At 46.1% G+C, this 20,031-nt stretch overlaps 1 protein-coding gene across 1 annotated transcript in view; it reads left to right on the forward strand.

Annotated features, from left to right (window-relative positions):
• Positions 1-20,031, forward strand: part of LOC147893199 (Transducin family protein / WD-40 repeat family protein) — an 84,266-nt gene that overhangs the window by 12,193 nt on the left and 52,042 nt on the right. The window contains exons 2-4 of the mRNA XM_087385535.1: positions 14,652-15,183; positions 15,482-15,569; positions 15,657-15,838. Coding sequence (XP_087241661.1) covers positions 14,652-15,183; positions 15,482-15,569; positions 15,657-15,838 — 802 coding nt within the window. The remainder of the gene's footprint in view (positions 1-14,651; positions 15,184-15,481; positions 15,570-15,656; positions 15,839-20,031) is intronic.

Below are 20,031 nucleotides of genomic sequence, written 5' to 3' on the forward strand. Positions count from 1 at the left end.
AGGAGTCATTTGGTGTGGGTAATTCTTGAAGGCCTCTTCCATGGTCTTTGTCATTCCAACTAGCTTGGCGCTTCTGGTCATTTTGCAAGCTGAAGGTTCCCTCAAGCGTACGAGACAAAATGACGCTAAAACACAGAGAGAGAGAGAGAGAGAGAGAGAGAGAGAGAGAGAGAGAGAGAGAGAGAGATTAACGTCCACGGGAGGCCTCACGGGCCTATGGGACAAAGTACACAGAAAAATGAACTCATACAAGCCTCAGTGGGCTGAAGCAAAGGGCACGCTAGGACCCTTGTTGAGTACTAATCTATACTAACAAAGTCATAATCATGAATAGAAATAGTCAACTGCAACTGCATAGTGGGCCAGATCCATTTATCCACCAGTATCAGGAACAAACTGAAAAACAAGTCAGTCTTGGCCCTGGGACTCTGAACAGAATCAGAAACCGAAGCCTGGTACAGTGATGACTCTCTGGTGGGCTGCGAAGATGTATCATATCTGTGTCTGTTGAGCTGTCTCGCACTCCCGTGGGGGACGCAGTCTCCTCACTCTTTGGACTCTCTGAGCTGTGTCCAGAGTGACCCATCGTCTCTGTCGGTCCCCTATGAGGAAAGCTATGATAGGTCAGACCTCAATAGAGTCTACTTTGGGGACTCTCTGTTGCGCATGTGGTCTCTGCACCCCTCTCGGTATTGTGCCGGCTGCTCATCCAGAGTGCTCTCATGTCAGCTAGCTCTTCCTCCTCCACGCCATTGTGTCCTAGGGCTCACTCAAACGTATAGAAGTCTGTGACGCGTCGCTGTGCCCGGTGATCCTCTATGTCCTGTGGTGGTCTGGCCATTCCCTGCTACTCTCTAATCTGTCGCATAAGTGTCCCCTATGCCGACACATCTTCATCAAATAAGCTCGATATAGACCTGGTCATGGAAATGGATCAATCGTGACAAAGGGCTGAAGCCACTTCCTTCTAGGTAGAGATAGTCGTATCGCCCCTGGATTGGTAGCGCCCCCGGATCTCGTAGTAGGTTGGGCAAACACAAAGAAAATGCTCCTCTGTCTCAACCGCCCCCAGCGTACATAGCGTGCAGACCCGCTGCTGTCTGGGTATACCTGCTGCTCTCCCTACCTCGATCCTACGTTGATGGGACGAAACCTGCATTTGACCAATGGCAATCCTGAGTGCATGGAAATGGATCAATCGTGACAAAGGGCCGAAGCCACTTCCCTCTAGGTAGAGACAGCCATATCGCCCTCGGATCCGTAGCGGCCCCGGATCTCGTAGTAGGCTGGGCAAACACAAAGAAAATGCTCCTCTGTCTCAACTGCCCCCAGCGTACATAGCGTGCAGACCTGTTGCTGTCTGGGTATACATGCTGCCATCCCTGCCTCGATCCTAAGTTGATGGGACGAAACCCGCATTTGACCAATGGCAATCCTCAGTGCATGGGAGACTCCTCTGTCCCAACATAGAGACAGACATATGTATGTATGCATGCATGCATGTATATATATATATATATATATATATGTAAAGTTTTCTATCTTTACATATGTATATTTTTTCATTATTGTATCTTTATACATGTATATAGACACGCAAAAACTGAGACTCAGCATAGAGAGAGAGAGATGGGGATGAAGGTAGTAGAGAGACCCAACATAGAGGGGCGTTCGTTGATGCTTTGGCAAAGGCCCAATAGGTGTGTAGGATGGTGACTGAGAATGGGGAGGGGTAGGATATCTTGATTGGCTGGGTTGATGCCTTGGACTGGGCCGTGGGACATCATGCTTTCAATATACAAGGGTTTCCACAATTACGCAGTCCAGAGAGGAGAGACAATGATGTGGCTATGGCTACTGGGCGAAATTGGCACAGGAGGCAAGGGTTGACCTAGGGGGGTGACAATCAAACATTCATGAAGGTGGAGCAAGCCAAGGGACTTGTCCATAGCCTAGGCTAGACAATATCACAAGTAGAGATGAGGATCCAATTTGTAATGAGCTTGCTCTTTCACTATTGTATACATCTATGCTTCAAAACTTGTCATAAAAACACCTAGCCAATCGACTTCTTGTTTCTATTCTACTACTACAGATAAAGCGACATAATTTTGTGGGACATTTCCTTGGTGGGGAGCTCTTGGTCCTCCTCCCAAGATTGGGATGTATGAAGCTGGAGGAGGTCTAACTGTATGATACGGTTGATCTCATCTTGCGGGATTGACTCAGGAGGTGCATCCATGCTGTACTGAAAGGGGGGAAGCCTGTCCATCTGGATACCGTGCCTGGCAAACCAAGTGGATATGCGTGCATACCATGTGTCTGCCCCCCTCTCTGCTAGTCGTCTGGATGACTCTAGGGCAACCTCGGAAGTCTCCAGTGGGGTAAGTCCCAAACTCTGTGGATGAAAGTCACTGTCTGAAACATGGCATCAACTTGGAGAGGTGTCATGGCGAACTTTGCCTGTACTATCTCATGTGGGACTGAGGGCTTACATCGGATCATCCTGGACCCCATCATCACCTGTAGCCGCTCGAAGCTCCTTCGGTCTCGGAAGATCGCATCCCCAAAACAGTGCTTCATACATGGCAATCGGTCGCACCAGTGTGTCAAAAAGCCAGCCCTTCGTCGGTGGATCCTAGAAGTGCGCTTGGAAGCACTGTCCCTCCAGTCTAGCCCAAGCACTACGCCCTCGTGTGAGCCGTGCCTGGGTTGCATGGGTCATCGTGAAGATGGGTCCTGTGAAGACTGCTCCCAAATATGTGTACGACTGCACTATCTCCACTGGCTCGCCACAATAGGTGAAACTAAGTCGGCGAATCATTGCTCGTGAGGTTTTGAAGATCATAACCTTAGTTTTCCCAAGGTTGACTGTTAGGTCTCTCTCTCTGCAAAACACCTCTAATGCCTCCAGATCTCTCTGTAGCCCCTCTGTCGAAGAAGACATAAGGACTATATCATCAGCGTATAACAATATCTATATGAGGAGATCACCTAGTAATGAACCCTTGCCCCCTAGGCGATGTATGAGAGATGTGATCTCATTGATGTAGAGTCCAAAGAGAGTCGGTGAGAGAGGGCAGCATTGCTTCACCCCAATGGTGCTCTCGACCCAATGCGATAGACCGCCTGGAGCACAGACCCTATCTCTGACTGACTCATATAGACTCATCACACCCCAGATCAACGTCTCTGGAATTGCATCTCCTATAGTCTCCCGATCATGCGGGATCGTGGGACAGTGTCGAAAGCCTTTTGAAAGTCTACAACACATGTGTAGACTTTCTGATGTCTGAACCTCGCCTCCTCTATGACAGCCCTTAGAGTGAAAATGTAGTCTAGAGTACAGTGCTGCCTCTTGAATCCTGCTTGCCCTAGTGCTCGTTGCCCCCGTGCCTCTGTATGATTGCTGATCTCCCTCTCTAGTATCGATCCATAGATCTTGGCCAATGTGTGACCAATCATGAGGGTGCGATAGTTCCCGGTGTCCATGAGGTCTCCGGCTTTGTGTATCGGTATGATAGCGGTGGTGCTTCATGCTGGTGGGAAGCCGTGACAAACTTCAAGGTTAAACATATGTGCAAGAATCGGGGGGTTTCCATTTTCCGAGCAAAAACCCTCGAGGAACGAGCGGACAAAAGGTGAGTACGTTCAAGTCATTTTTGGGAGCAAAAAATTCCAAATTAATTCAAAGGAATATGTAAGTAAATATGAAATATTGATAAATAGATATAGATATAAATATACCTTTATATAGTATACATATAAAATGTCCAAGTGATGACTTATTTCACGACTTTCAAAAATCCTTTCTTTTCCTTTCACCATTGGTTGGATCATGAAATTTTGAGCAAATATCCTCTTTACAGTTCCTTAGAATGATCTAAGAAAAATATGTAATACCTTTTTAATAGACCCTCTAAGTGTATTTTGCCAGAGGAATATGGTTTGAAGAGCTTGCCCCAACCCTATTCCGCCGGTGGAATACCCTTGGAGAGCCTACGTAGAAGGGGTCATAACTTTTGCTCCTTAGCTTAGATTGAGGAGCTGTAAAAATGAAAAATGTTCAAGATTTCATGATCTATGCAATGGTAGGCTTAAAATTATACTTTTTATAGTTATAAAAGAGAAAAATTAAAAATTTCAAGATGTATATGAGAGTTACAACTTCTCCCTAATTCATATTATGGTAGGAAGGAGTTTAGTAGAGACCACATTTCCTTAAAAGTACTTACGTTTGGAGAATTGGGAATATTTTGAAAATCCCTCCCTTCCCTTCCCATATTTGATAATGTATTAGAGATTAATCTATGATCGATTATAATGGCTTCAAGTATGAGGTTTCCAATATCTTTTTCCTACTCATCCAAGGAATATGGTATATATTGTTATATGAGAGCTTCAAATATGGGATTGCTAAAGATTAGGGAAACTACTTTAAATTGATTGAATTACCATAATCCTCAAAAGAGACTATGGTAGGGAGGTATTTATAGGAGTTTCTAACGTGTTCACTATTTGTTCATATATAGATGATGTTCTCTAAAATGAGGGTTATAATGAAAAATAAGTAAGTATATGGTTCCATAAATGAGAAATTAAGAAAGAATTGTATATTCCTTTGAGAAATATACAAGCATGGTTGGTGTCAAAAATTATCGCTTGGACTTTTTTGCTCGTAGGTTTTTGCTCGGAAACTGTGCACATCCCAAGAATCGGTGCTAAAACCTCCTACCCATGTGCGAAGTGCTCTGTCTGAAGGCACTCATGTTCCTCAGAGAGAGAAAGAAAGAAAGAAAGAAAGTTTATTAAAGTCTTCGGAAGACCGATGGGTCTATGAGACTGTGAAAAACCTGGTACAAACGAGCTGTGGTTGTGGAGCTACTAAACGAGCATCCACACCAATGCAAATGCAAAATATGCAGAATGTCAGTTTTAAATCCTAAATACAACATAGTCATGTCATGTCGGCAGTCGACTATCTCATTATCATCATCATCATCATCACCATCAAGACATCAAGGTGGAGAGAGAGAGAGAGAGAGAGAGAGAGAGAGAGAGATGTATTACTGTCTTTGGGAGGCCTCGCGGGCCTATGAGACAAAGTACAATCACAAAGATAACTCATACAAGCCATTGTGGGCTGAAGCAAAGTGCTTGCTAAGGCCCGTAGCTGAGTACTAAGCTAAATCAAACTCAAAATACAAGAAAACAAAACTAGGACTCAAACTAAGAGTCAAAATACATAGCCCGGTGCTAGGGTGGCTCTTTTATGAGCTACGAAAATGTATCGTATCTGTCTGCCAAGTCATCTCTCTTGGCTGCGAGGATCTGATGGGGGACTGAGGGCTTGCTTCAAATCATCCTGGATTCCATAGTCACTGCAACCTCTCGAAGTACCACCAGTCAATCGCTAATAGATCGCCTCCCCAGAAGGGTGCTGCGTACATGGACGTCGGTCTCACTAATGTGTCGAATAGCCATCCCTTCGTTGGGGGTTTCTGGAAATGTGCCTAAAAGCATAGTCTCTCTAGTCGAGCCAGAGCTCCCTGCCCTCGTGTAAGTCGCACCCTGGCTACATGAGTCATCGTGAAGACTGGACTTGCAAAGATTGCCCCTAGGTAAGTGTACGATTGTACAATCTCCATTGGTCCCCCTCGGTACATGAAGCTGTGTCTCAAGATTTCCCATTGGCTAGCTTTTTCAGGCCGTTTTCCATGGCTTCCTCTATCATGTTTCCATTTGTTGCTCTGATAGTACAATTGTGGTTGATCTTTTCTTCCCCATCTCTTTCATAGAGGCTTTTAACAAATCGTATCATGTCTTCCCATTGTGCCCTCCTCTCTTGGGGTTTGTTGCCGTGTAGTTTCTGGAAAAACTTTCTGGGGTTCTCAAGCTGCTTGCTTTTGAGATATATCCATTTTTTTGCCTTACTACCTGTCTATATGTTTGAGCTTTGTCCTCCTTTGTTGGATTTACTGTTTTCCAGGATCTATTTTCATCCTTGCAATCTTGGTTGTACCAATGATTACATGGCATCCCCAAACTTCTTCCCTTGCTTTTAGTGAAACATTTTTGAGCTGTTGACAGTAGGGTATTTGGTATGTATTTGCTCATTTCTTGCCATGTTGAAGGCATTTTCCCTTGTGCCATTGCCGCCTCTATCTCATTTTCATAAATATGCGCTTTTTTGTAATCCATTCTTAGCCTGGGATGTGCAGTCTTTTTTTATTATTTTGCCTTCCCGCCAAACCCTCGTCTCTCTTCATGTGTTTTTGCATTCCAGATTGATGTTTTAATGAATCGTTGAATTTTTTGGGATGTGTTCCCCCATGCTCCCATGTCTCCAAAATTACAAATATGTCTGTCTCAGCTATTTCCTCTTCTAGTGCGATGAATTTGTCCGCGTTCCAACCTCCTAAGCTCTATACTTTGATCCTGAGGGTCAAGTCCCTATGCTTGTTTCCCTCCCCCCTTGGCTTTTTTTGTAATGACAGCCTTTCCATCTTTCATGTATGCATGCTTACCTTCCTGTTTTGCTTTTCCGATTTTTTCCAACTCCTTGAGCTTTTGGGCATATTGACTTTGTGTAAGGTCCTCATTAATCCAGGTGGAGTGTCCCTTCAAGTGATGCTTGTGGGTAAGCACTTTGAGGCAGGATTGTGTGTCTTAAAACCTGATGAGTATTTGCCTTGGCTTTGCTCATTTCTTGCCCACCTTGCCATTTAGTGGATGATATGTGCATTGTTTTTTGGAAAACATGGGTGAGAACTGTCTCTATGTCCTCATCCTCATTCTCCTCTATCCCCGCAATCCAAATATTGAGAGCTTTTTCCTTTTGTTCTTGTTGCTTTTTCATTGTAAAGGCTATTTCATCCAATTTGTTCTTGACCAGATCATCAATAGTATCAGTGATGTCCTAATTGTTGACTTTGGTGGAGTTTGCATTTGACCTTTCCTCTTCCGCACAATTTGTCCAGGCATATGATGTTCCATGCTATTGAGTTTGGCATATCTTGTCTCTATTTTATTTTCCATTTCCATTGTTTTCTAATGCATCTCATGTGCACAGCCTATCTCCATATTTTTTTCCATATCCATCATTTTCTGATGCATCTCATTCATTTTGTCGTGCATGTGTTTGGCTTCTTGCATTAGTGCTGTGTTTTCATTCTATAAGAGAGAGAGAGAGAGATCTATTAACGTCTTTGGGAGGCCTCACAGGCCTATGAGACAAAGTACACAGCAAGAGAGAAAAACAACTGCATCTCTGAATCTTAGAAAGAAAGAAGGAAAGAAAGAAAGAAAGAAAGATATATAAACGTCCGTAGGAGGCCTCGTGGGCTATGGGACAAAGTACGAAATCAAGTAACTCATACAAACCACTGTGGGCCGGGGCAAAGGGCTCACTACGGCCCTTGCTGAGTACTAAAATGCTATACTAGTGCAAAATAGCAAAAAAAGTAGCAAAATAGCATGAGAGTGGCATGAAGATATCAAGTGCTCAGAGCTAGAATCCCAAGTGCATGAACCGGCTCTACGTATCCAGGCTCCATGATGGCTCTCTGATGAGATGCAAAGAGCTCACATATCTTCAGGATGTCTCTCGTGGTGGTGGACGTGGTCTCCTTGATCTCTGGATCCGATGGGCTATGTCAAGGGTGATGCCTCGCCTCGGTCGATCTCTCCTTAGGAGAGCTGAAATAGGTCGGACCTCGATCGTGTGTGCTGTGGTCGCCTGTCGCGCCGTGTACGGTCTCTGTGCCCCTCGTCTGGCAGTGTTGTGTCGGTTCCCTCCACTGATCCATATATCTCTCATGTTGGCTAGCTCCTCCTCCTCTATCCCAGAGTGCCCTGGGGCTGAGTCAAATGCATAGAAATCCGTGACTTGTCTCTGCGCTCGGTCTACCTTGGTAGCCTGTGGTACGGTGGTCCCATCCTAACTCTTATGCATTCCAGCTCCTCATGTTTAACAAGAATGCAAACAATAATGAAATCACATTATCTTTAGTTTCAAAGTAAGCAAAGCACCAAAAATAAATGCAGCTCTCTGATATGTCGTAGTAGTTTCTCTCTGTGTCATCGCATCTCCATTAGGTAAAGCCCAATATAGAGCTGGTCTTGGAAGTGGATCAGTCGTGAGAGTGGGCCAAAGCCGTACCCCTCTTGGAAAAGGCAGTGGTAGTGCCCTCGGATCTCATAGTAGGCTAGGCAAACACATAGAAAGTGCTCCTCTTTCTCGATCGCCCCCATCGTGCACAACTTGCAAGTCCGCTGCTCTCTGGGTATGCATGTAGCTCTCCCTGTCTCAATCCTCAGCTGATGGGACGAGACTCGTATCTCTTCGATGGCAATCCTTAGTGCATGTGAGACTCCTCTGTCTTCGAGATACTGAGGTTTGATGATGAGCCCATCTTCCGATACTCTCAAAAAGTGGTCATAATAGAGCTGGGTCTTGGTGGGGAACTCCTTGTCCCCCCCCCCCCCCAAGTGCGAGATGTGTGGAGCTGGAGGAGATCTAACCGTATGATGCGGTTAATCTCATCTCGTGGGATCGACTCGGGTGGTGCATCCATGCTATATTGAAACGGGGGAAGCTGATCCATCTGAATGCCGTGACTGACAAACCATGCGGTGACGCGTCCAAACCATGCTGTACCTGCCCCTCTCTCAGATAGTCGTACGTATGGAGGACTCTAGTGCCAGTCTCGGAAGTCTCTCGCGAGGTAGGTCCCAAACTCTGTGGAGGAAGGTCATTGTCTGAAAAATGGCATCAACCTGGAGAGGGGTCATGGCAAACTCTGCCTGTACTATTTGATGGGGGACCGAGGGCTTACTCCGAATCATCTTGGAGCCCATAATCACCTGTAGCCGCTCGAATCTCTTCCATTCTGCTGCTGAAATATCACACCCCCAAAAAGGTACCGCATACATGGCGATCAACCTCACTAGAGTGTCGAAAAGCCAACACTTCGTTGGTGGATCTTGGAATTGTGCCTGGAAGCACGATCGCTCTAGTCGGGCCAAGGCACCATGCCCTCATGTGAGTTGTGCTCTGGCTGCGTGGGTCATCGTGAAAATTGGCCCTGTGAAAACTACACCCAAGTATGTGTAGGACTGCACAATCTCCACTGGCTGACTCTGGTATGTAAAGCTATGTCGGTGAAGCACTGCGTAAGAGGTGTTGAAGATCATGACCTTGGTCTTCCCAAGGTTAACCATCAGGTCTCTCTCTCTCTGTAGAACACCTCTAGGGCATCTAGATGTCTCTGTAGTCCCTCTGCCGAAGATGATAGGAGGACTTTGTCATCTGCGTATAGTAGAATTTGTATCATCAAGTCTGCTAGTGGTGCTCCCTCGCCTCCTAGGTGGTCTATAAAAGATGTAATCCCTGCTTTACTCCGATCGTAGAGCCTGAAGAGAGTAGGTGAGAGAGGGCATCCCTGCTTTACTCCGATCGTGCTCTCAACCCAGTCTGATAGGCCTCCTGGGACACGAACTCTCCCTCTAATGGACTCGTATAGGCTCACCACTCCCCAGATTAGAACTTTGGAATCTACATATCTTGTCTCCTGATCATGTGGGATTGCGGAACAGTGTCGAAGGCCTTCCGAAAGTCTATAAAACAAGTGTAGACTTTCTGGCGTCTCGACCTCGCCTCCTCAATGATAGCCCTCAAGGTGAAGATGTGGTCTAGAGTGGAGTGCTGTCTCTGGAAACCTGCCTGCCCTAGAGCACGCTGCCCATGTGCCTCTGTATGGTTGCTGATCTCCCTCTCCAGTATCGATCCATAGATCTTGGCTAACGTGTGGCCAATCATGAGAGTGCAATAGTTCCTAGTATCCATGGGGTCGCCTACCTTGTGTATCGAAACTATGGTGGTGGTACTCCATGAGGGTGGGAAGCCGTGACATATGGCGTGGTTGAACATCTGTGCTAGTACCGGGGCCAAAACCTCCTGTCCATGATCAAAATGCTTAGTCCGTAGTCCCTCATGGTCGTGTACTCTTCGGTTATGAAGCCGGCTTAGTGCAGCCCGCACATTTTGTGCAGTGAACAAGTGGCAAGTGGTGGGTCGGGGCATGGTGGACATATCAAGTAGTGCCTGCATCGGGATATCATAAAGAGAGAAGGCATAAGTGTTCCAAACACCTGTCTATGATAGGTATAGGTGGCTTCCCCTCCGATAGAAACCCCCAGCCAATGGTGGGATCCCCCACTCAAAATGAACTGATCACCTCATCCATTCTATGGATGAGGAAGGCCCATCGCTTACGACGTGTCAATCGCCGTGAAATCCGCTGTGCCTCGGATGATGTCAAGTGGCCAAGGGCTCGCTCGTGTGTGAGGTGAGGTCTCATCTCTCTGCACTCATCATCATACCAAGGATTCTGTGGCATCTTCCCTAGTGAGGCATGTGCAGATTGAGTCGTGGGGAAAGACCTGGTGGTTGCGTCCATGACTACTGTGGAAAGGGTGTCTGAGGCGTGGGCAAGGTCTACAACATCTCCAAGTAGTAGGGCTGGAAGTCCCTTCGCCAAGTTGCTCACATAGATGGGGTCTAGCACGAGTGGGCGTGGGGGGACCCTCTCTGTGGCTGGCATAGTGGTAGAGATACAAAAGTCTAGGTACGAGTGATCGGCACTGAGTGGGGGAGGGGGCACAATAAAGTCGTATATCCGTGAGGTAAAGGCTAAGGGACCCAATAGGTAGTCCACTGTGCTTGTCCCTCCGCCATGTGGGAAACAAGTGAGACCACTGGATGATGGCCATCTCTGTAGACCATTGTAAATGATCAAATCATGAACAGCCCCTTGCTCAAGTAGATGTCGTCCATATTCTTTCACATGTGGTGCATCTGCAGAGTGTCACTATCCTGAGTTCAGCTGCATCTAGTTTTGGTACTATGAGGGAATCCAATGCAAAGTCCAGTAGGCCCATCGTCTATTCCGTGTGCGTGCATTGAAATCACCAAGAAGAAGGATGTCCCCTTGCCTGGAGAATTCAATGATATCATCTTGAATCGACTCATATGGAGTGTGCCCTTCTATGGTGACCTCATGTGCGTAGGATGAAGTATTTGCAGGGAAATAACACACTGCTATGAGAATCGGTTGTGCGTCTGGTAGCTAGACTCGTATTCACATGTGTCACGCATGCTTCTCTCTCCGTGCCACTGATATGAGAGGTCTCATGTGTGATCTAAAGAGGATAGCCACTCCCCCCGAACCCCGCACACCAGTGTCTCTCCTCATTTCCTTCCTATGAGATGACTCCCATGTATATCATGTCACGGTGGGCAGTCCTCTCTCAGGGCTCTCATGTGTCTCAGTGTAGAAGACCATGTCTCTGTCAGTGTATGTCTCCAAGAAACCACTTGGATCAGACCAGAGTGTGCCATTGCAATTCCACAGTGCAATTCTCAGTCCACTTTGTGTCCCTCTGGCCCCCCTTTGGCCCGACACTATCATAATTACCCTCTTCTTTCTCTTCCTTTTCTTCCTTCTCCCCCCGGTTCTGATCTCTCCTCTCTCGGATGATCACCCTACCATCTCTGTATGCAGCCCATTTCCCTGCTTCTCTCGCTGCCATGACATGTACCATACCATCCCTCTGGTGTTCCTGCTGTAGGAGGGTGAGGTCATCGTCTAGGTAGATCCGGGTTCCTTTCAAGGTCACCCTTGTGCTCATGAGGGTCTTTCTAGCCATGGCTGTTCGGAGTTTCATCACAAGTGGCCTTGTGGGTGCATCGGGCTTACCAACTCTCAAAGTTGTCTCACATGTCAGGTTCACATCCTTTTTGGTGAACAAAGCATTTGCATCTGCCATAGGAGTATCTCCTACTGTGAGGCCTCGGACTAAGACATTTAGGGCTTTACTGTTTCTCCTTTTATCCTGCTCTAGAGCATCTGAAATGAACTCTTTCTTGGGGACAGTAGTGCCTTTCTTGACCACATCGCTCCATTCCAAGATTGCAGCCTCTCCTTTCTTGATTTTCTTGGTGAATTCAGCATGTTTACCCTTCATAGTGTCTTGCAAGAATGCCAAGTCTTTTCTGAGTTTTTCATTCTCAGATTTCAGTTCATTTATGATCTTGCATCCTTCTTCTGATGCCCCCTTTGCCCCTTTGAACTGCTTCATCTGTTCCCTAATGATGTTCAGCTCCTCGTGTATGGATGGCTGGAGCTCCCCTTCATCCCTGTGTGTGTTTGCTTTCAATTTTGCATTCTCGTCTTGAAGATTAATCACCCGAGCTTCCAAGCTCTCTATCTTGGATGTAAGAAAACTGTTTTTCATGTCCATATCCTGCATCATATCCATCTGCACTTTCCCAATTTGTTTTACCCATTTTGCATGCATTTCTTCTTGCCATCCCTTCATGTCGTCATTCATTTGAGCACGTATGTTTGAAAGCTCATGCTTCTTGTATTCTTCCAGTTTCTTTTGTAGGCATTCAATTTCAGTATCTTGTAGCTTACATACCTCTTTGATAGTAGATAGGCATGCTTTGACATTCCCATCCTCTACTTTCGGCCCTTTGGTCCAAATTACGCTGTATTTTCTGTCCTTGTCCCCTCTGGTTTTTTGATGGGTGAGCTTTCCATGGCCTCTTCTTTTTCTCTGAGTTTTTCCTGCTCTTTGGACTGCCCACACACCAAAGGGCTGCCCATAGCAAGTCTTTCTTGATTTGATTCTTGGTTTTTGCAGGTCAGGAGCTGGTTGGAGCAGAGGTATAGGGCTGGAGAGAGAGTCGAGGAGTGCACATGGCAGCTCATCTAGAGATTATCTAGCACACATCTATTTTCTAGTCCTATATCAAAATGGTCTTCATTACATCAGTTTAAGACTGAGAGTCTTTAGGTTTGGATTTGAAATCTTTAATTTAGCTATTCTAGCTCGTAGACCGCCCATTCCCATCTTTGCGTGCATCCTTCACTTTAATAAGTTTAGTGCTCCTTTGTTTGAGCTGAGCTGGAGTGAGCTCTTTAGATATCCATATCCTTGTACCCTTCAACTTATTTGTCTATTGGAGAATGTTGACTCTTCCTGCCCTTTCCTTGAAGTAAACCTGCACTTGTTTTCCATGTTGTGTGATATAGCTAATGTGGTCTCCATCTCATTGAATTTGTGGTGTATTTTTCTTGAGGCATGCGATCTTCTCATCTTCAATGCAGCCCATTTCTTCATTAAAACAGCCAATACAATCCTTGGGCAGCCCCCCCAATACGCAATACCTTTTTATTTTGTACTATAGCTTCCTGCTCTTTGACTTCTGCATATATATCTGCTTTATTAAGTTTGTTGCTGGCCACAATGGCCATCTCTTCCTTGACTGAACTGACCTGAGTGTCGATCATCTCCTTGATCGTGGAAACAAGTGTTGGTACTGGTGGAGATGTGCTGCATTTATCCATGACTTTTGAAATGATTTCCTGCTTGCCCTTAATTCTATCTCCTTCCCCTTTCTTCCAAGAGCTGCGACTGGAAGTCTAAGAGAGATAAATTTATTGAAGTCCCTAAAAACCTATGGACCAAGTAAAGAAAACTGAATATAACATGAGATTACAACCCCTTCATGGGGGAGATGGGGGTGTCTAGCACACCTCCCAAAAATTACCCATGATGAGAGAGAGAAAGAAATATATATTAACATCTTTGATCTTTAGAACAACAAAAAATCTAAATTTGTATGATTGGACTTATTCTAGTCTTACAAAGGTATATAAAATATATATGAACATCTTCTAAAGGTCTCACAAGCCTATGAGGCAAGGTACATGAAAAACTAGTACCTCATACAAGACACCATGGGACGACACAAGGGCTTGCTAGACCCTTGTTGAGTGCTATACAAAAAAACCATAAATCCAAAACCCAAAAGTCCTGAGAGAACCAACAGATGTATCCGAGGGCTCGACAGTCTTTCAGGATGGGAGATAAGGATATGTCATATCTACCTCTGTCTCTTGCTATGGTGGGGGGCGTGGCCTCTGCGATCTCTATATGCAGTGGGCCAAATCAAGAGTGATACTTCGCATCTGACGGGTGAGGAAAGCCAGGATAGAGTGGACCTCCATTCTGCATGCTTTGGTCTGTGTTTGCATTATGTATGGTCTCTATGGCACCGACTCCATTGCTTCTTGTCTCCTCTTCCCGCTAATCCACGCTATCCACATCTCAGCTAGCTTGTCCCCCCCCCCCCCACTCCACCGTGATTCGGTGTTGACCGCACGTTAGAAGTCTGTGTGCCACTGCGTTCAGTCGAGCTCTGTCTCTTGTGTCATCGTCTTCGGTTGTTTGATTTATCCCAATAGAGTCTCTCTATGTCGTTGCATCTTGTTCAAGTAGAGGCCAATGCATTGAATCTTTGAGAGTTAGTAAGGCATAGTTGACTTTGTGTATTTATGCAGTTTGGTGCTATTAAAAACTAAATGCATGAGAATATATCTTTTGAGAATTATTTCAACTAGATCATAGTAGTACGCAACCACTGGTACCTGACTTGGTTGTCTGGCAATATGTACAACATTGTCATTGAAGTGGTTATTGTTTTCAGGGCCTAGCCCGTACGAGACAATTGTTTTTAAAAGGTTCTAGGAATCCATTTATATCATCCACTGACATTCTGGGTAAATGGTGGGTCTGTGCAGAAATCAGCAGCATTATTCCCTCTGTCACGTGGATTTCCTTATGCCTTCATTAGGAACATCTGTGCCAGTCCCAGCAGTTCTCTCTGTCATAAGTTATTCACTCCAGATTCTGGTAAAGAAAAAAGAAAGCAATATAAAGAAAGAATCCTCTGTGCCTCTGTTGCACCTCAAGCCTTTCTCAAAGGCTGGATCTGTCCTCACTGTAGTGATTCCCAATGCAGTAGCGGGCAATGACAGCTCGGTTTGTTCTGGCTTGAATGAACAGACGAAGGCTTCTGTGGAGACCACATTTATATCAATTTCTGACGATGGAAGGTTATGGCATTGGTCAGTAACTTCGACTGTCAAGGCCATGAACAAGCTATCGGTTTCAAGCTCTACTGGTTGCCCTTCGGATAACAGAGACTCAAGTGTCAGTGCAGAAGCAGGTGCTTCAAAAGAAGGTGAAGAAATAAGGGATGTTGGCGAGTCAAGAAGGCAACAAATTCACTTGGAAGAGCTTGATTCAAATGCTATCATGCCAACGTTCAAGGTGTGACATTATTACAGAGCTATATGCAGTTAGTTCTTCCCCCAACTTATTATTATTATTTTTTAAAACCTAATTCTCAATACAATTTCATAAGAAAGGTTAGTTTTGTGCCCTTTGCAAAGAGGCCTATCAACTTTTACTTAGCATGCCTTTTGCCACCATCGAGCAATATATATTAACTTTGGAACTGAGAGGTTGTTGTTGTTGCTCTCTCTCTCTCTCTATCCTTCCCTTTGTCTTTCTTTCATGGATTTGTCAAAAATTTTGTTGGTCTATTGAGTTGTTGTTTTGTGATCAGCTAAAGCTGACAGGCCAGCTGAACCTGTTGCCATCTGCAATAACCACTTTGGCTGTGCCAGTTCCTTCTTTATTGGCTACTTCACCTGGTAAGTCTTCGATGTTGCTGAAATGTCACTTTGTATTTGAAATGAAGCATGATATCCTTTATGACTAACTGCTTCTATTCCCTACAGGTGGTGGCAATGGGCCAGCAATTTCTGTCCCCTTGGTTGCATTGGCCACACAAGGTGGTACTATAGAGCTTGTTGATGCAGCCGCTAGTACTGTCACAGCTTCTCTCTTCATTCATACCAGCTCTGTCCGTGGTTTACGTTGGCTTGGGAACTCACGGCTTGTCTCATTCTCCTATATAGAGGTTTGTATGTAGATTATATAGGCAGCCCAAATACAGTCTTCCTTGGTGCTTTATATTTTGCTGTTTCTACTGAAATCTTTCATCTCTCTCTCTCTCTCTCTCTCTCTCTCTCTCTCTACATGTCATCTGTTCACTGCGCAGAATGTACGAGCTGCCCTTCTCCGACTTCATAACCGAAGATCACCAGATCATGAGGGACTACACACTGAGCATAATGCACATGGGCAGGAGATCTTGACCCTGATCCTAGCACAATTGTTCAACCATGCCGTATGCCATGGCTTCCCACCTACGTGGAGCACCACCACCATAGTACCGATGCACAAGGCAGGGGATCCCATGGACACTGGGAACTACTGCACTCTTATGATTGGCCACACTTTGGTTAAGATATACGGGTGGGTACTAGAGAGGAAGATCAGCAACAGCCACAGAGGGTCATGGGCAGCGTGCACTTGGGCAGGCAGGTGTTCGGAGACAACACTCCACCTTGGACCACATTTTCACCCTGAGGGCCATTATTGAGGAGGCGAAGTCGAGGCATTTGAAAGTATAATCGTGTTTCGTAGACTTTCGTAAGGCATTTGATACTGTCCCACACTCTCGCCTGATCAAGAGGTTACAGGAGTTGCAGCTCCCAGAGGTCATGATCTGGGGAGTCATGAGTATGAGTCCATTAGAGGGAGGGTACGTGTCCCAAGAGGCATGCCAGACTGGGTTTGGAGTACTATCGGAGTAAAACAAGGCTGTCCCCTATCACCTACCCTTTTCAGGCTCTATATTGATGAGATCACTTCTTTTGTCAATCGCCTAGGTGGAGAGGACTCGCTTCTGGCTGACCTAATGGTACAGATATTGATGTACGCCGATGACATAGTCCTCATAGCTTCCTCAGCAGAGGGACTGCAGAAACATCTAGAGGCTCTGGAGATGTTCTGTAGAGAGAGAGATTTGACTGTTAACCTTGGGAAGACTAAGGTTATGATCTTCAACATCTCGCGAGCAATGTCCCGTCAACATAGCTTCACATACCATGATGAGTAGGTGGAGATAGTGCAATCCTACACATATTTGGGGGTAGTGTTCATTGGGCCAAGTTTCACGATGATCCATGCAGGTATGGCACGACTCATAGGAGGACGGGACGCTCTAGTCCGACTAGAGAGGCGATGCTTCCAGGCACACTTCTAGGACTCTCCGATGAAGGGTTGGCTTTTTGATACACTGGTGAGACCGACTGCCATGTATGCAACACCCTTCTGGGAGAGTGATATTCCAGCGACAGAGTGGAGGAGATTTGAGAGGCTCAAGTGACTATGGGATCCAGGATGATTCAGAGTAAACCCTCAGTCCCCCATCAGAATATACAGGCAGAGTTCGCCATGACCCCTCTCTAGGTTGATGCCATCTTTTAGACAGTGACGTTCCTCCACAGAGTCTAGGCCTTACCCCAGTGGAGATTACCGAGGCTAGCAGAGAGCGGTGTTGATACGGCATGGTATGCATGGATAGCCACGTGGTTTGGTAGCCACAACATTCAGATGGACAGACTGCCTCCTTTTCAGTACAGTTTGGATGCACCACCTGAGATGATCCCACGAGATGAGATCAACTGTATCATACGGTCGGACCTCGCCCAGCTCCATACATCTAGGGCTTGGGGGGGAGAGGAGTTCCCCACCAAGATCCAGTTCTACCATGACCACTTCCTAAGGGTCGAGCATGGTCTTGTGATTAGACCTCAGTATCTCGAGGACAAGAGAGTCTCACATGCACTGAGGGTCACCATCGGTCAGTTGCGAGTCTCATAACATCAGCTGTGGATTGAGGTAGGGAGAGCTGCAGGCATACCCAGAGAGCAGAGGACTTGCACACTATTCCAGATGGAGGAGATCGAGACGGAGAAGCACTTTCTATGTGTCTGCCCAGTCTATTATGAGATACGAGGACGATACCATTGCCTCTTTCAGGAGGGGCATGGCTTTGGTCCACTTACACGGCTGATCCATTTTCACGATCAGGTCTGTGTTGGGCTCTACTTGATTGAGATGCGTCGACAGAGAGACACATTGATGCGATAGATCAAAGAGCAGCAGAGACTGATGCCACAGATCACCGATATCGACAGGTCACAGACTTGTGTTACAGACTTTTATGCATCTGAGTCAGCTGCCCGTGAGGCTGAGGGAGAGGAGCTTGAGGAGATGAGAGCATCATGGATTAGCAGTAGGAGAGTCCACCATGATGCTGCCAGACAAGGGACACACACTCCACGTGCGACAGGGATAGGGACCAGAGCACGCACGATCGAGGTTCGGTGTATCTCAGCCCTTCTTAGAGGCAACCGCCAGAGGCGAGGCATCACCCTTGACGTAGCCCATCGGACCCAGAGATTGAGGAGACCGCGCCCTCCCCCACGCCACGAGACAGCTAGACAGACACAGATACGAGAGCTCCTCACATCTCATTAGAGAGCCACTAGGTTACCTGGATATACGGAACCTGAGCATGTACTAGGAGTGCTAGCTCTGGGTACTTGACAACCTCCTCCTCTGTTATTTGGCCTTCGCTACTCTAGCATTTCGACACTTAATTCATTAGTTTTGGCACTTTAGCTTTTTAGCTTTCAGCAAGGGTCTTAGTGAACCCTTTGCTTCAGCCCTCAGTGGCTTGTATGAGCTACCTTTTGGCGTGTACTTTGTCTTATAGGCTTGCGAGACGTTAATCTCTCTCTCTCTCTCTCTCTCTCTCTCTCTCTCTCTCTCTCACTGCTTGCTGCTTCTACACCTTCCCCTAGCGAGCTCTCCTCTTGCCCACATTGCTCACGGGATTCCTCGCCTCTATCACCAATGTCTTCCTTAAAGGTGAATTATAGCAAATGAGCTGACCGTTCGGCATGGGGGCAAAAAAGCAAGCGACCCTAGCGTTTCAACAAAAGCCCTTTGGGAGAAGGTGTCAAGTCAGTACATGCGTACAAATGAGTGGAAGTGGGGCTCTTATAGTCCTTCCACCAAATTCACTTATTTAGCCCTCTCTTCACGTGGATAGATTGCCACTTTTTTAGTATAGTTTCTCATTTATCATGAAGCAAACCAGTCATTTCAGAAGATCTCGTACAACTCCACACGTATAGGACCTGTTTGGCACCTAGTGAGCTTCCGGTGAAGCTCAGCTTATATAGAGATCACTGTCTACAGATCTTAGAGGAGGGTTTCATCGACCTGCCTGGCTACACTTGGATTCACCTCCCACACGCTTTTGAGAAACCTTGATTGGGTAGTTTCCCATTTCTTCTCACAGACTACACATTAAGACTGGATGGGCTGAGGGCATCAATTCTCTGGGAGGACCGCGTTTGCACTCTATATGACATGCAAGAGGTTGGGTCAGAGGAGCAGTTCGCTTTCAGATGTCCTGTGTACTATGAGAACTGAGGCCATCACCATTGTCTATTCAGATGTGGATTCGGACCCCTCCATCTGGACAAGAGACGGGTAGCAATTTTGATTCATGAGGTCTTATGACATAGAGACCAGTTGATCAAGATATAGAGGCGAGATCACGAGATTCAGTCGGGGTCCAGAGAAAGGGTGAATACTAAAGTTTTCCAGTCAAGTCTCATGGACCAGTAGTCCCCATGGAGATGGTGTAGCTGAGACCCATAGAGAGTGACGTGACAGACTGGCCAATGCGTTGACCCACACATGAGGCTTGGAGGTCTTCTATTTTGCTATCTTGCAGAGACAACTGACTGGGAAATAGTGGCACTTGTCCGATGGTAAGCTATTACAAGCCAACTATAGAGGACTAATCAGGTTGATCGCTAGCAGCGCTCTAGCAGGGTTTAATCTCTCAGCAATGCCAGCCTCTGTGACCTCTCTCTCAAGCCAGGAAACCAAATTGTGATCCAATGTCATGGTTGGGTGGTTACTGGTTGAGTTATTTGGTTTGAAAGGCCCATGGGCCATGGGCATGGCATAAAAAGTTGTTCACTTGTAGACTTCCCAACTATTCCATTGATGGAGAAGTGAAAGGAAAGCATGAAGCTGAATACGAAACAAGAGAATGCATATAGAATGAAGAAGGGTGAGGTCCATATGTAGGCACCTCTACATGAGCCACCAAGCTCCACAATCATCTCCTCAATCAGCTTCTAGAATCTCTCAATCAGTCTATGTGGCATCTACCACCAC

This window comes from Dipteris shenzhenensis, chromosome 15, assembly GCF_047967505.1.
Source record: "Dipteris shenzhenensis isolate YYH24624 ecotype China chromosome 15, Dip_SZ_1.0, whole genome shotgun sequence".
In the NCBI taxonomy this organism is placed as follows: Eukaryota; Viridiplantae; Streptophyta; class Polypodiopsida; order Gleicheniales; family Dipteridaceae; genus Dipteris; species Dipteris shenzhenensis.